Below are 16097 nucleotides of genomic sequence, written 5' to 3'. Positions count from 1 at the left end.
TTTTTCTTTTGCTTCCTAAACAGATTTCTTTCTTCCATTTTTAGTTTGCTTTGCTGTCAGCAGACAGGAAGAAAAGACACAAGTGAAGGGCAAGTAAAGATTTTTCTAGTCGTTGTGGGCATAGGGGAAGTTTTAGTGAAGGTTCCTACACTAGGTTTATAGGTTCATTTGAAAGATGCTACATCAGTGTCTGGCATAATGAATCAGAGCTCAGAGGATCAGGTTTTGATACTGTTACCCAAGAAGAGGAGTGTAGCACGGAATCTTTCTGCTTCCAGCCTAGATGAGAGAGTGAGGGATCTGTAACTCTGGTATCAAGTGCAGGACTGCTCTCAGAAGAGCACAAAAACCCCAAAATGTACAGGGAAAGAAGTGAAGCACTGCCTTCACTCTGAGGCTATCACACCTAGAACAGTCAATCTGGTTTAAAACCAGGAAGCTTGCTATGGTAGCCTAAGATCAGATTCAATGAGGGCACATCTACCTGTGATAAATTCAGATGCATTAAACTGCTCCTGGGTACACATCTACACGTGTACCGGGGTCAGAAGCAAATTAAGCACAACACGAGCAACTTAGTCCGGGGCTGCTCCTGCTCTGCTGTTCCCCACTGCAGCAGCCAAGGGAAGGCTGGGGGCACTGAGGGCAGCCCTAGTCTGACAAGGGGCTCCAGGGGCAGCCTTGGGTAGGCAGGGGGCACAGCGGATCAGGTCTGGGCTCCAGGGGATGGGACAGAGTTGCTGTCTGGAGCTGCCCAGAGCTGCCCCAGGAGCCAGGGCAGGCTCTCCCAGAGCTTGTGGCTTGCCCCAGGACAGCAGGAAGCTACAGCAACAGCTCCTCCCTGCAGCTTGGTTCTAACCCTGAGCTCTACACAGCTCAGAGCTGCCCCCCTCCTCCCCTGAGCTCACGACTTATCTAGGCAGCAGTTGTGGTCCCCTGCTGCCTGGGCTGACTAGGAGCAATTTGCTCCCAGTTGGCATCTACACACATGCTTTGAGCATTAGTTTAAAGCGCCATTTTAAAGTACCTGCATCTGTGGGTACTAGCAAATGACACTTTAAATTAATTTACTGCACATGTATAGATGGTGATGCTTTACTGCACATTAGATTAGTCAAATGTGCAATAAAGTGCATGTGTAAACGTACCTTGTATGTGCTACCATGAAGCCTTAAGAAAAATAATGCCTCCTCAAAATGTTCTCTTAGGGAGCTTCCTTAGATGAAATGTCTTCCCCACCCCTAACAATACTCATCATGCGCTCGTCAGTACTCAACATGTGCAGCAGAGAACCGTGTTTACTGCTATGGTGTATTAATCACAATAGCCTGATTTTCATGAGTGCTAATCACTCACAGCACCCATTTAAAGGCTCTTGGTTGCAAGTGCTTGGTGTATCTGAAAATCAGGCATCTTGGTCTCTGCTGAAACTTAAAAGAAAAGTAGGAAAGCTGTTGGGGGGTGGTGGTGGAATTGAAAACACTTTTAGCAAAAGTTAATTTCATACTAATGAATCACCACACCCTGAACACCTCCATCAAATAAAAAATCTTTTTAGTTCTAAGGGGCTAGGGACAGAAGTTACACATAAACCAGTTTAAGTAATCAGAAACTGGTTTAAACCTGTAACATAAAACAGTTTCACAATAGCCTAAACTGGTTTAAGATAAACCTGCTTGAATGTAGTATCAGACTTAACTGACTTAGGTCAAACCATTTATGGAACTTCTGTCCCAGACCCAATTTAAGTTAAATCACAGTCCCTCAGCATACCAGGATGCTTTGCAGCCCTAGGATGGGTTGTGCTGTCTGCTTGAGCAGAGCAGGGTTGGCCCATCCCCTCTGCTCTCTGGTCAGAGCAGTGAGGGTTGGCTGACAAAGGGGTGGGGGTGGGAAACCTGGATGGGGACACAGCCTGGGAGTGGGGTTTAATCCCCTCTCCCACCAGCACAGGACACAAGCTGGGGTCTACCAGGCAGGAGTAAAGCACACCCCATCAGGCATTTCCCCTGTTCACTACTTGACCAGTGGGGGGCACAGCCTGCCCCAATGCCAGCCTGAGTCAAAGGGGGGGAAAGGGTTTAATTCTCCCCTCCCTCCCCTCTCCCACTGGCACAGGACTTGACAGGGGCTGCTGCAACCCTGCCTGGCAGACCCCAGATGGGGTCCTGTGCTAGTGGGATAGGGGAGGGTGTTCAGCTTCCCACCAGCCTTCCAGCCACTGCCAAAGGGAAGAGAGGGCTCACTCTAGCACCCCCCAATTTCTACCATGAGCCACTGCAGGCATGTGGCTGCATTTCCAGAATTAAAAGTGAGTGTCTGTTCATTTGCTTCTCAGTTCAATCTACGCTGGTTAGACTAACCTGCAAAGATTTAATTTATTTAGGCTTGGGCTTTCTGAATTTCTGTCTTTAGCCAGGAAGTTTTCCTAGACTAGCACATGCAAGATCAGGCTCTAATTAAAGAAGAATCTCAGCTCTTCAAGGGGTGCAAAAGGCAGTTAAAGCAACAGTGGTGGAAAAGGTGAACAAATCTACAAGAAGTGGAAATCTGCAGCATGAGTAAAATGATAACAATAATATCTTTGGTTTACAATTTTTCTTAGCTGTGCTGTGGCACAGACATTCACATTTTCATTTTGTGATGGTCTGATGATTAGTTTTTAAATCTTTTATATGGCAGAAAGTAAAAGACTCCCTCTCTGTCTCATCTCCCCCCTTTTTTCTTTTTACTATTCAAATTTCCACTTCCCACTGGAAATTCCACCGTACATACTACTAGTAAACACTGCAGGTATTTTTAGTATTGATAATGGGTACTATCTAATGAAAAACTGTAAAACAGGACATGAACCAAATTCTGTCTTCACTGATGCCCCAGCCCAAGGGCTGTCTGAACCTAGTGCATTTATTGAAAAATTAGCTTTTCCATTTTTCCCACCATTTTTTTTTCTTTAAAGAGACTTTGTTGAAATATAAAATTCACATGATGAAAAAATATCTCTCTTTCTTACATTGTGTAGCAAGGATAGAAAGCTACTTTAAGTCCCCAAAAGAAAAGTCATAAGACCTTTCACCTTTAATTCCTTGTAATGGCAGGGATACAAGCAGCCAGCACTACATAGAGGATCTTTTATGATTTTCTAACTTGTACTGGTGTTAATACCATGTGTAACTGAGACATGACTGTTTTTTTGACCACCCCCTTCTCCTACTGTGCTAACCCAGAAAAAAAGGCAATTGTAGAAAAGGTTCCCTTTTAGATTTCTGTGTCACTAATACTATTCGCTATATGTTATCAAGATGAGAAGGATTTTAAACAAACCTAGTTCATATTCAACAGAATATTTTTTGCCTATGCTTTGCACTATGTAGAGCTTAGGCATGGAAAAGAGAGAGGATGAGAGCGTCAATTTTGCTTGAATTATAATCAGTTTCGCTTTCTGGATCTCTCATATAGTAGAATAATTGCCCTTTGGCGATATTTATTTGAACCTCCAAAAACATCTCTAAGATTAACAGGATACATGATTTTTTTTGTGTCCTGTAAATGTTAGGGATTTTTTGATAGTCTAAAAGCATCTAACAGATTTTTATTTACTTTTTTTAACTAGCCCTTGCATTTAATGAATTACAGTTGAAAAGAAGCCTTGTGACTCACATCCTGTTTGTGATCAAGTTTGTAGCCTCTTACATGGACTCTCTCAGGAGAGATTTTTTATTCAGCATACATTTGACTTTGTTAATTAAATAACTCAAAGGATAAGGCTACATACAGCAACTGCAAAATTATTACAGTCTTCCAACTGGAAAGTCTGCCAACTTTTAAAATACTTGCCATCTTATATCTACCATAGCCCTGTTCCTGTGTACTGACTACAAACTAGAAAGACGGTGTATTCTGACCCCAGGGAAAGTATCACCTCACATTGATGAACAGCTTCTTCATCAGGTTAAAGGGCAACACTGGACTCATCCAGGCTCTCCTCAGGGCTTCTGAGCTGGAAAGATGCTGAAGGCCATGCTGGGTTGCATGTAAAAGCCTAGTGAGGGGAGGAGAGCATACAGTTCTCAGGTCTCCCAGCAGGATGCAAGGAAGATCACACAAAAAATAACAAAGATGTTAGACAGTTTAGTAGTCTTCATCAAGCTGCCTTCAAACATGTTTTCAATACTACTCTCTCTTATTCACCTCTAACACTCCTCAGGATCAGTCCCTTCACCACTAGTCAAAAGGGCAAAATTCAGCACCTGAAAATGTGTCACACCATGTGAAGGCTCGCACTCTGTTTTTACACAGTGTGAAACAATTTCTGGGGTGAAAATTAATGAAACTGAACAACCAAAAAGGGACTTTTTCCCTTAGATAAGTTTGCAGCTCCCTGGTAAAAAAAAAAAAAAAATCAGTGTTACGACATACTGTAGTCTGTGGGGGGAAATGTTGATGCACATTTCAAAATGATTTTGGCCACCTATTCCTTTAAAGTGCTGAGTTGCCTGAATTCCTGCAGTTTTTCTGGGGAAGTGGAAGGTGTTCAGGGTGCGTCAGGAAGGACTCAGCAGAATGATAGCCAAACTGATTACAAGCAAGATGAATTACAAATTGATAAGAACCTTTCACATGCTGCAATTATATCCAGCAACTTAATTAGTCCATTTCAGTTATATAAGGCAGAACTCATTAGCTCTGGAGAATACAGTATTACTTGCTGACCTCACCATGCTCTACATCTGTGCAGCCTGAAGAAGATTAATATACAGGCTGGGTATGTAAAGCGTATTCAGGCACATCACGGTGGATTGTTTAAACTTGATGAAGACAATATAAGTTGTGAATGATACGCTGTTGATGGAACTGTAGACCTTTGATTTAATTCAGTGTACTCATTTTACCTTGCCCAGCAGCCCACATTTGAGACAGCTCCAGTGTCACCAGTTCCTTCTAATGGTCTCCAGCTTCCTGGGCAAAAGCCAGCTTGGAAATCAGTTAGCTGTGAGTATGCCAAGTATGTTCACTTCATCATAAAACTGAGAGCTAGAAAGGACATTTGGGGCACTTTCCTGTTTTATATTTGAGATGTACTAAATGCTCTTCTTTAAGACTTGTGTGATCATTAATATACCTATACATTATAGTTGTGGCCACTGTCCCCATTCCTGGCTAGTATTCTGTTGTACTGGACTCTATAGAAATATAGATCCCTGCCTTAAGCCTTTTTAGTAGAAGAGATGCAAAGAGTTGAAAGGCTGTACATGTGAACATAACCAGGGCTGGATACAGGGTGAACTGCCGAGGCAGAATCGGGGCCCAAAAACAGTAATGTTTTTTCTGTTGTCTCATTTATTATTATCATTATCTCTCGTGAAGGGGAGCCCAATCCTAAAAGTTCGCCCAGGGCCACTGGGAGTCTAGGTACGGAGCTAAATATAACCCATTGCCAAATCAACATGGTAATGAATTTAACCAACTTTGTTAGCAACATGTTTTGTTGCTGGTTTACTAGGTGTTGGCAAATCCCAAAAAAGAAAAATGTGAATACATTTCTCATTTCACCAATCCTTCAAAAATGGTAATAACTGAAAATAATTATTTTACTGGTCTCCATCACAATATCCTCACCTACTAAGTTTGTGCCAATTTGCACAAACCAGGGGTTGGCAACCTATGGCCTGCAGGCCAGATCTGGCCTGTGGTGACATTTGATCCAGCCCATGGACATGGGGCTTCAGAGGTAGCGGGCTTCAACAGCAGTCATTTTCCTATACCTCCACAGGGAAAAGCATGAGTTGCCATGGGGAAAAGTGACAGCAGCTCAGTCCTAACATCCACCCACCTGCCTCTGAGATGAACTGAGTCAGTCTGGCCTGCAGCCTTAAAAGGTTGCCAACTGTTGCCATAAACTGTATGGCCAGCCTAAGGCTGGCAACATTAATGAAAACGATGGGTCTGCTCAAACTGTTGTTCACCAGTATGTGAACTGGAACTCATTTGAGCTAATATACTTTGAAGCTTCTGACAAGAGCGTTTCTCTAATAGGAATTTCATTTATAAATTTTTGCCTAGTTCCAGTTAATTTCAGTGGGCAACTCTGCTTTGAAACAGAGCAGCCAGTCATTTTGTGGTTTTGGCATCTGTTAGAATCCCCCCAGAGCTGGCATGGTTTTACAAGCTGGTTGGTAACATGCCGAACCTTGTCTGCACAGGTTGTGTTCATAGTATATTTCTTTACACAACAAAGTAGCAATTAGGGGGAACCATAAGAAAAATATGTATACTATTATAAATATGATAGCAGCCATTGAGGAAACAATGTTAGCAACATTTTTCTATCTAGACCTTTTTACGTGTTCAGTAGACACGTGCACGTGTTGTTTCCCTGGCCAGGGTAAACAAGTCCATAATATAGAAATGTGATGCTCATTCTGCTACTGATAAACAGGAAGGCAATCACAGTTGAATCGCCTTGTATGTAAAAAGCTACAGGAAATAGATAAATAACCTAAAATAATAGCAGGACTCATACTTCGGACAGTTTGTTTCCTCCAGACAAAACAGGAACGTATGTTGCACTGAAATTTCTCTTCAAAATTCTTCCCTTAGCACCTTTTCAAGTTTTAGGTTTTCTTTGTCTTTTTTTTATTCCTGCTTCCTGAACACAAGCATATGCTACATATTCATATAGTTTGCCTTGCTTTCAGCTAATAGCTGTCTAGACTGTGGACTAAATAAAGACAGCCCATCAGTAACAGAAGAACTATTCTATGAAGTTTCTTTCTCAGAATCCATTACAGTGCTTCCAAAAAGGAGAGAATGGCCAAACAACCAAAGATTCAAAAAGGAGGATTCTGCTTTGCCTGTAAGTTTTTAATACCTCCTTATTTTCTTAGTAGTTTTTCTTTACTCTGTTAATTTCCTGCTTTATTTCCTTCGGCATGATGAAGCCTTTTAAACTATATTGGATTTCCTTCAATATAGAGGCTTCATGCTGTGTCTGTCTGTCTCCCACAATTCTGCGTTCTCAGGGAGGTGCCAAAACTGGAACGCATGCTTAAGCATAGTCGCATCTTGCATCCAATGCATTTTAGCACATATACTCAAAGCGTGTTGGGTACATGTATCACCACAAACTTTCACACAGAAACAAAGATCTGTGGTAGCTACTGACACTAGACATTCTTCTCTGTTACATTATTCCCATTAGTCCCATCCAAATTCTCTGTCCTCTTCAACACATGGATTTCTGTGTGTAAAATCCGTTGTCACTGTGGACGTGGGAGAAAAAGCAGGTGATATCATGCCCTGGTATCATTGATTGTCTCAGATAACTATTCATCACAGTTGCAATACAAGAGAGAGACCATTGCAGTGGTTTGGGGCAAAAGATTATTATATCATGAAAACAGACAGGCATGGAGTGGTTAGTCAGTTGGATAGCAGTCAGCCTCAGAACAAGCTGGCAACTTTCTGCTTCCATCACAGCCTCCAAAGCTGGGCCATTGAAACAGCTTTATCACCAGTGTGCTCTGAAAACAAAGTTAAGTCAGAACTGTAAACATGTATGAGCCTAAAGAAAGTCATAATGGTCATGAGATGCTCCCCTAATCTGAGATAGTTGTCGTCTACGTGGAGATTGAACTCATGAAAAAATATCCAGTTGTGTTTCTTCAGCACTACCAGTGGTGAGTAGATCAAGAGGCACACGGAGGCTGGAAGAGGCACGAGGTCTGTCTGGTTTCAGTGGTGATTATAATTTGAACACTTTGGGAAGATAAAGACTTCTCTCCTTTTATCATGGTTCTGTTATACTCAAGGCTTTTCCATACTTCTGTTTATAGAAAACCAGTTATCTGCACCTGTCATCACCAGAGCTTGTGTGCCCATGCATACATCCCCCACTCCCAGTTCTAGAAAGATGCCTAATCTCCCAGTCTTGAGCCATGGTACAATCTCCCTAACTGACAGAGCAATATGAGACAAATGTGCCTGACTGTTGGCTTTGTACTCATGGTTACTCAATAGAGTAGTTTCAAAGAAGGGCATAAGTATGCTTGAAGAGGCCCTTTGTGTGCACTAAAATGCGTTTTGTGCATCCTTAAATGTATGCAAGAACTATTCAAATTTATCACAAGCATAAACTTGATAGAATTAAAACATGAAAGTATGGCTATTGATGTTGGCATTTTCCTTTGCGTGCTGTCACACGTGATATTTTTCACTCATACTGGGCCAAATTGCAATGAGAATATGTGCTGGCAAGAAACCTCCTCTCATTCCATTGTGCAGCTTGAACAAGGATTACAATAAAATTTCATGTGAGCAGGGACTGATCACTGAAAAATTAAATAGTAATCTAAGAGGGCAAATAACCAAACAGGGATGAAGTCTACAGGAGCTGGTCCTCCACATCAGGATGTACAGGCTGCGATATCTTAATAAAGAGTCAATAATGGGGGGGATATTGTGTAATCCTGGAAAGGATTTTGCCACCTAAAATACAATTACTTTCAAATGCTCCTTCCAAGGATGAGGCAACTTTGACTGCCCTTTAGACAGAACTATGTAAAAATTGTACAATTTGGGAACATGATAAATGAAACTGAGTCACAAATGTTGAAATGAACACCTATTAAGAAACCAAGCCCATTCAAATGCAGTATATTGCTTTCCCTCTCCCCCTTCCCTCCGCAGTCCCAGGAAGACATGTCAAATAGTAAATGGAAACTACGTCTTAAGACAGGACTTTCATTTCTAAAACACACAGACATTAAAAAACATGAAAGTTGCTCCCAGTGTGTTGTACTACCTTCAATACTGTATAATTTTATGACTCGGCTGTTTTCTGGGCCCTGTGCCATGTTTCCTAGTGCTGTTCTTGCAAAGAAGCACAGCCTAAAACCTCATGTTAACACTCTACCACATCAAAATGACTCTAGAAGACAACAAACCATGATGGAAAATTATAAACTTTTAGTAAAAATAAGTTATTCATGGTCTCTTCCTATTTTGGCAAATAGACCTGCAAAGCGGCCTTCTCCTCTGCCTTCCCTTTAAATATATGTGTATTTTAAAATCCACTTTTCACATTGTCAACATGATTTATTATACTATTTATGTTTTGGCATGTTTTCATTTGATATAATGAGATTTTTATGTGTTTTTGATAAAATGTAAGCAGACCACCTTATTTCTTTTGATTTTTATTAATATATTTCATTACATTTCAATTGTAGTTCAAAATCTCATCATATAAAGGTAAAAAATAGGATATATAGATTGCAGGGACCATTTCTATACCTTCCCAACTTAGGCAGGTGATAACTATTTGGCAGTTCTTCCTGTTTTTGCTTAAATTAGGATCACCTTTTGCTTAAAAAAGAAGTCCCCTGGAATTTGACATGGGAGACACTGACCTCTGGAACTGACTTCCTCTGTGAGCTGCCGCAGCCTTCTCCTTTGTTACTTTTGGAGCACAATGCAAGATGCATACTTTTGTTTTTGCTTGCTTTTTCCTTGACTGTCATTTCTTGGTTTTATGGGTTTTATTTATAGATGGAAGGCGTTGAATATGAATTTTAATTAAAGGAAGGGTTGGATTCAAGCCTGTGGATCCACCATCCTAAAAGTTTTGGTTCTAGGTCAAATTCCTAAAGAAAGGAGATCAGTTATAGCACTGTTTCTGTAGTAAGTATTTATGATTGGTTTGTTACTGGTTTCAATTATTTAAGGATGACAAAGTTGCATAGTACCATGGAACAAGTATGTGCAGTAAGAATATTGGTGATGATGATGGCGTAACACAGGGAAATAGCTCTTTTTCACATATGGAAAATGATTTAATGTTATGAGTTGCATAATGCAGCATTGTATACCTTCATGTCTGAGGCTGTAGTTTCTAATATGCATGTACATTTATTCTTCAGAATTTGAAAAATAGCATTTAGTTCATGTGTATGTTCCACAGATTCTACTTTTATAATTGTTTCTTGGGCTTTTAATATTCAGGTGTCCTATTACACAATCAAGAGGATTCCTGCGTCAAAAAGCAGGAGTTAGTGCCAGGTTGGCATTAGGACTCGAGATTTCATTCTTTAGTGTTTTGCACTCTTACCATTAAACCACACTCCCCAAAACTGTGCAAATTTATGTTGATGCTCAAATAACAAGGAGAATAATTTATGATACACAGACATTTCTGTGACAATACTTGGGAACCCTTTAGACAGTACCTAGTAAAACTGGAAGACATTAAGAGAATTGAAGTAACTTACTCTATCTTAATGAGAAAGGCATATAGTTAGATGTCATGATAACTAATTATTTCACTGGAATTAGGCAAAGACTTTGGGGAGGTAACATCCTTTCCATTGCAAAAGCTTCAAACTTTGAATGAGCACAAAGTGTGGGGACCTCGGAGTTACAACTCAAACCAAAATGCGTTCCTCCAGAAGCACGCTGGTCCTGCACGTGGTAACATAGATTCAGCTAGTCAACACAGGTCAGCTACGAAATAACTAGTGTGATTTCTTGCCGGGTTTCTTTTATAGAATACTTCACAAATGATAGTTTTAAAAAAAGAATGTCTCAAAACTGAGAAAAAAATTAAACTCTTTATTGTAGAAATTTATTGTTCGGAAAAGCCGGTTTGGACTGACAGAGACTGGTGATCTGTCTCTTGAAGACATGAAGAAAATTCGCTATCTTTCTTTGATTGAGCTGACAGCCTTCTACGATGCACTGGGAATAGAACTGAAAAGGAACAGAACAGACAGAGTCAAAGGACGAGGTAAACATACTGTAGTAGCAGGATGACAGGCATCTTGTAATTTTTTTAGTGCTTAGTAAGAAGGTACTTCTTAGGCTTCACTTTCTCTCTTTTACATTTTTCTTTTAAGAAAATGGCCTTTTTGGAGTCCCTCTCACAATACTACTGGAAAATGATCAAAAGAAAGTTCCTGGAATAAAAGTTCCTCTCATCTTTCAAAAAGTGAGTAGAACATAATAAGTTCAACCAGTAAGGCTTACATTTTCATCATTAGCATTGACAGTCAAAACAGATGCCAGATAAAAGAGGAGGCAGACTTTAATGGCTTCAAGGTGCTGACCATTTTTTCTGTCTCTCCCTTGTGATTTCAGTCTCTCAGGAGACTTGGATTAAAACCACTATTTTTCTATAATATGTGTACATTGGGATTTTTTTCTAACGTTAGATTTATATATTTACTATTTTGTCCAAGAAACTTAAAGAACCAAAGGATGGGCATGTGAACCCCTTTTTTCATTTAACTCTTGGGCAATGCAAAAGTTTTGTATGGGAGCGTTTTGAGGTGTAGTATCACATACATTCAAATTGCAGAGACACTAACATCTCTGAAACTATTGAAAGTGAACTGATGTATTCTACAGGAGGTATATGCTGCCAAGATGATGATCATTCAGCTGAACTGGTGTAATGCCACAGTGACATCCAGTGGATGGCTCATTTAGATGTACATACACATACACAAAAAATGCACATGGACTTTAAGATTCAATGACATTTATCTGTAAATAACTCCTGAAAGAAAATAGAACTGCTAATATTAATTTAGTGTTAACTTGCATATCTATAATCAGTCTTTGCATTATCAGCAAAAACCCCAACTTTGTCATGCGTTGTCAGGTTTACAATGAGAAGTAATAGGGATCTGGCAGGTTCTTTGAGAAAGCAGATAGAACTGGTAGAGAAGAGTTAGTGGTGAAAATCCAGAACCCTGTGAATAACTGCTAAAATGTTATAGTTTTTTTTCCTACTTTCACATTTTGTCAAAGGTGCAGCTGGGTAGTTCTGAACCCTGACAGGGGACAGAGACAGCAGCTGTCACTGGGCTGCCAGCAGCAATAGCAGGAGCTGAGCTAGCAATGTGGGGTCTGCTCTTTCTGTGTCCAACCCCCGTTCCCCACAGTCAGTGCCCAGGACTTGCGCCCTGGCTGTCCCCCTGTAGTTAGGTTCCTACATTTTGTCTAAACAAAACACACTTCTTTTTTGTAAAGAATAAAGCCTGAGTACTGAGAGAGCTTATTCTACAGGGAGATCCCAGAAAAAATGATTTTAGAATTATTTTCTAGTCAGAGCTCTTGATCCTGCCCAAAGACATTTATTATTTATAGCCATTTCTAAGAGGCTCATCACCATAACAGATGAGTATCTTGCGTATACTCATTAGTTTTTTCTTCTAACACTATTTTGAGGTATGGCAATCAATATGATTACTGCTAAAAACAGTACTGCTCATTGTAAATTGTAAAAAAAATATACTTCATCAATATTATCCCTCACTATTAGTCCTCCTAGGTACATCCCAAGTCACAATGTAAAGCCCTGCTGTCCTATGATCTATATAAATGTCTAGAGTCTATTCTGAAAAGGTACAGCCTGAGGAATGCTTGTTTAAATGAACATTAATTATTTGCTATTATAGATCACATAAAAGTAAACTGTTACTAAACTGTTTGTGGGGGACAGGTTGTAGAAAGGTACTTAGAGGGTTTTTTCCCCAAAAGGTTGGGTTTGTTTTTTTAAATGCTTCTCTTACTTTTTAGTTGCTGCTCAAGCTTGAGGAAACAGGCTTAGAAACAGAAGGAATTCTTCGAGTACCTGGATCTGCCTCAAGAGTTAAGGTACATACATGCCATCTACCCTTTTCTAGCTTAGAAAGCAACACTTTGGTACAGATAGATCATCAATCTCATACCTGCCACTCAAAGTCTGTGGTTGGCCATTTGCTGCCTGAAACAGAGGCCCAAATCTTTGCAGGGGCTAATGTTTTATTTAGAGCATACATGTACTGAGAGTGCCATTTTCCTACATTAAGCCTGTGCAGAATTCCCTGTTTTCATGACCTTACCTCTTTTCACATGAAATCTCACTTCTATTATTTTAATTTACGTGAGAAATACTGAGTCACTAAAGGGAGGTTATCAAGTAATTTCAGCTAAAGATCCTTGCCATTTTTTTCATTTATCCTTTGTTTGGTGTTTTATAATCGTGGTGTTGGTCTCTGAGAAGCATGTCCTGTATCTGAATGTTTGATGACGGCAGTAGTCCATTTTCACTGTACAATAGAAGAGTTCATTTGAGTAGTAAGGTTGACGCCACGATAAATGGAATCACATTTTATCCTATACACAATGGGACCATTGAAAAAAATAACTATCAACTAAAGACACAGACAGGCTTCCATTCCAGTTTCTGTTCCAATTTTCTCTTTCCTGTTAACCAGGCATTACACTGTGTCTGGACCTGTGTACATAAAGACATAAAAACTAAAGACAACTTGTAGCTGAATAACATACTGTAAGTCATGCCATTACAAATGAGAGAATGGCAAAGCATTGCTTAGTGGCTCTAGACTCAGAACATTTGGTGGAAGAACAGGTCTTTATTATATAGAACTATCTCCAGTATTTGGTGTCTTTTATGTATAATCTTTCCTTTTCTCTGAAATTACTATCAATATTCATAGCATTTTTGCTTTGTTTATATTTTAAGGTGACAAATCCCACCTGCTATAACAAAATATTCCACCTGCAAGTAAAATAGCATTTTTATGAGAGAGAGGCTTAGGCTTTGCTGTGACAGCTGCACAGAATAAATTTAGAGTGTTTCAGGATTTTGTAGACTACTCAATGTTAATTGGCTTGTGAGGTCAATTTTAGCTAGTAAAATATCATATGTTAAAGGGAAGCTTTACAAGGCACATAATGATGACAGGCTACAGAGCCCATTTCAAGTTAAAGCATAGATAAGGGGTGGAAGGAGGTGACTGAAGCTATGTAAATCAGGGATGCATCTTTCAAGAGGTAAAGTGAAAATTGGATGAAGCCCCATATTCGTTACTTTGGATAAGGCTCTGCAAATTTAGAGCTGGAGATAACTGAGGCCATAATAGGGCTTGATTCTTCAAGGCTTTGGGAAAGTGCAGATTTTTTTACCCCCACTGACTTCATTAGATGTTGAGAGAGCTCAGAACCCTGCAGAATGCCCAGTGTCTTGCAGGATTTAGCCCCTCATCTGGACAAGGATTCTCCAAAATCCCAGTTTGAGTTTTTGCAATAGTTCATTGTTCTTTCGCACAATCTACACTTCTTTCTATGTTGCAGAAATATAACAGCACAGCTGTTTTGTACGTTTTAATAATTAAGTTTTGTATTTGCATACACTCTCTTGGTTTTTGTTCAGCTATTCACATCCTGTACACAGAAAATTACTTTGTGATGTGTGTTTCTGTATATATGACTTTCCTATGCTAAGTGGCAAATTAAACATCCACATGAAAGATGCCATGCTCTTTATTTGAGTTTTTGGTTCATTTAAGTCATTCCAGCAAGTCAACCAGTAAAAGGTGGAGGGAAAGATTTCCTTAAGCAGATCCAGATTTCATTCTTCAAAGCCGTCATACATTATTATGACATTAGGATTTGAGGGCATTCCAACTTTATTTCACTCTTGTATTAAAAAATAAAAGGCATATGGAGGTGGTTAAGGGTGAGCTTTTAATATGACAAAGAAGAAGAAATAAATACAAGTTTTCCTCTGCCTCTTAACTGTGGTATGTAACAAGAGCTCCACTGAACAAAAAATCAAAATGAAATATTAAACTAGTCTATTGTGAGCTCATAAGAATGAAAAAAAGACTGCTTGAAGACTATATTTCTTAATATAACTAGATGTGTATACAAAGTGTGTGGCAAAAGTATTGGTCTCTCCTCTTGGTTGTCTTCTTTTACCTTCTTCCTGTTCTTGGAATATTCAGCAGCAAAATATTGAGAGCTCTTTCTTTCCCCTTGTGGTTTTGATGAAGTGAGGGGTTCTGCTCCATATATCTCAGTCAGTTACCAGGAGGGAATTTAATCCAGGTGTTTGAAGGGATTAGGTGCAAGTGATGTGAATAAAAAGGCAGTTGAGATAGCAGAGAATGCAGCCAGTAGAATGTACTAGTAAAAGAGGTATTGTAACATTAAACACCAAATCCTGCATGACTTTCTATTTCCTTTTGTGCCAACCATTTCACTTCATTATGTGTGACTGTATTCGATATGTAATTTCCTTCTATTAATGTGAGGCAGGCTTCATTTTTTAAAAGCTCTTCTTTCTCAATGAGCTAATTTTCTTTCATACTGGCAATGCAGATTTGACAAAAATGTGATTAAAAAACAGCACATCAAATATAAAGCCCTGCTCACATAAACAGTCGTATTGAAATCAACGATTCGCTTCATGTGTATATGGCAAAGTATTTGGCCAGTAGTAATTATAAAAGCTACTTAATTTATGGATGCATAAGTGAGGATAAATATGAATGAGCAAACAAGCAGTACCATTCTTGCAGGCAAAAAAGCTGTTTTCAGGAGATGAAGATACAAATCAAGCTGTTTGTGAGGCCTTCTTTGGAGTAGGAGCTCTGGTTTTGAAGAAAGTTTCCTTTCTAGATTTCTTGCAGAATAACAGTCTTTAGGATTATACCATGGCCTTCTGGTATGGGTGTTGGTCTGTTTAAATAAACAGCAAGGTAGCATTCTTTGTCTGGGCATTTTTATCCTCTTCAGAAGCACAATTTGACACATCTTGTTGGTGCAGTCTGAAACACAGTCAGATATTGAAGTGCTCCTGTTCACTTAGAGTGTTTTTCAGGATATCAATGGGGAACAATACATTACATATAACATGTTACTTTCCCTGACTTCTCATCAGACATTTTGGTGGGATTTGGACTCTAAGGGCCAGATAATGCTCTCACTTAAAGCCATACTGAATTTCTCTCTCTCACACACACACGCGCGCTCTCACACACACGCGCGCGCGGACACACACACACACACACGAAAGAGAGGTTTAGTTATTTACACTCCCTTCGTTTGAAGTAAAGGCATCTGAAAGCAATTGGTTTAGCTGGGCAGACATAATAATACATTTTTTTTTGTCCCGGAGTATTGAATTGGTACTACTATTGTTCCTCATAACTGATCAGATGTGTTAACTCTTGTCTATAAAGAAAGACTAGAAAATGGAAGTAAAACTGAATTTAAGAATCCTATTGTGTACTATTGTGTATACTACA

General features: G+C 39.5%; 1 protein-coding gene across 6 annotated transcripts in view; it reads left to right on the top strand.

Annotated features, from left to right (window-relative positions):
• ARHGAP28 (Rho GTPase activating protein 28) overlaps positions 1 to 16097 on the top strand; it is a 106837-nt gene that overhangs the window by 74740 nt on the left and 16000 nt on the right. For 5 of the 6 annotated variants that reach the window (XM_090039720.1, XM_090039724.1, XM_090039726.1 and 2 more), the window contains 5 exons: positions 4902 to 4992; positions 6699 to 6856; positions 10618 to 10783; positions 10893 to 10984; positions 12580 to 12657. In XM_090039720.1, coding sequence (XP_089895846.1) covers positions 4902 to 4992; positions 6699 to 6856; positions 10618 to 10783; positions 10893 to 10984; positions 12580 to 12657 — 585 coding nt within the window. The remainder of the gene's footprint in view (positions 1 to 4901; positions 4993 to 6698; positions 6857 to 10617; positions 10784 to 10892; positions 10985 to 12579; positions 12658 to 16097) is intronic. The other variant, XM_090039721.1, reaches the window with a different exon arrangement.

The sequence above is a fragment of the Crocodylus siamensis genome, chromosome 3 (genome assembly GCF_052110815.1).
Source record: "Crocodylus siamensis isolate JL-2025a chromosome 3, ASM5211081v1, whole genome shotgun sequence".
In the NCBI taxonomy this organism is placed as follows: Eukaryota; Metazoa; Chordata; order Crocodylia; family Crocodylidae; genus Crocodylus; species Crocodylus siamensis.
This window is presented reverse-complemented; position numbering and strand designations above follow the sequence as displayed.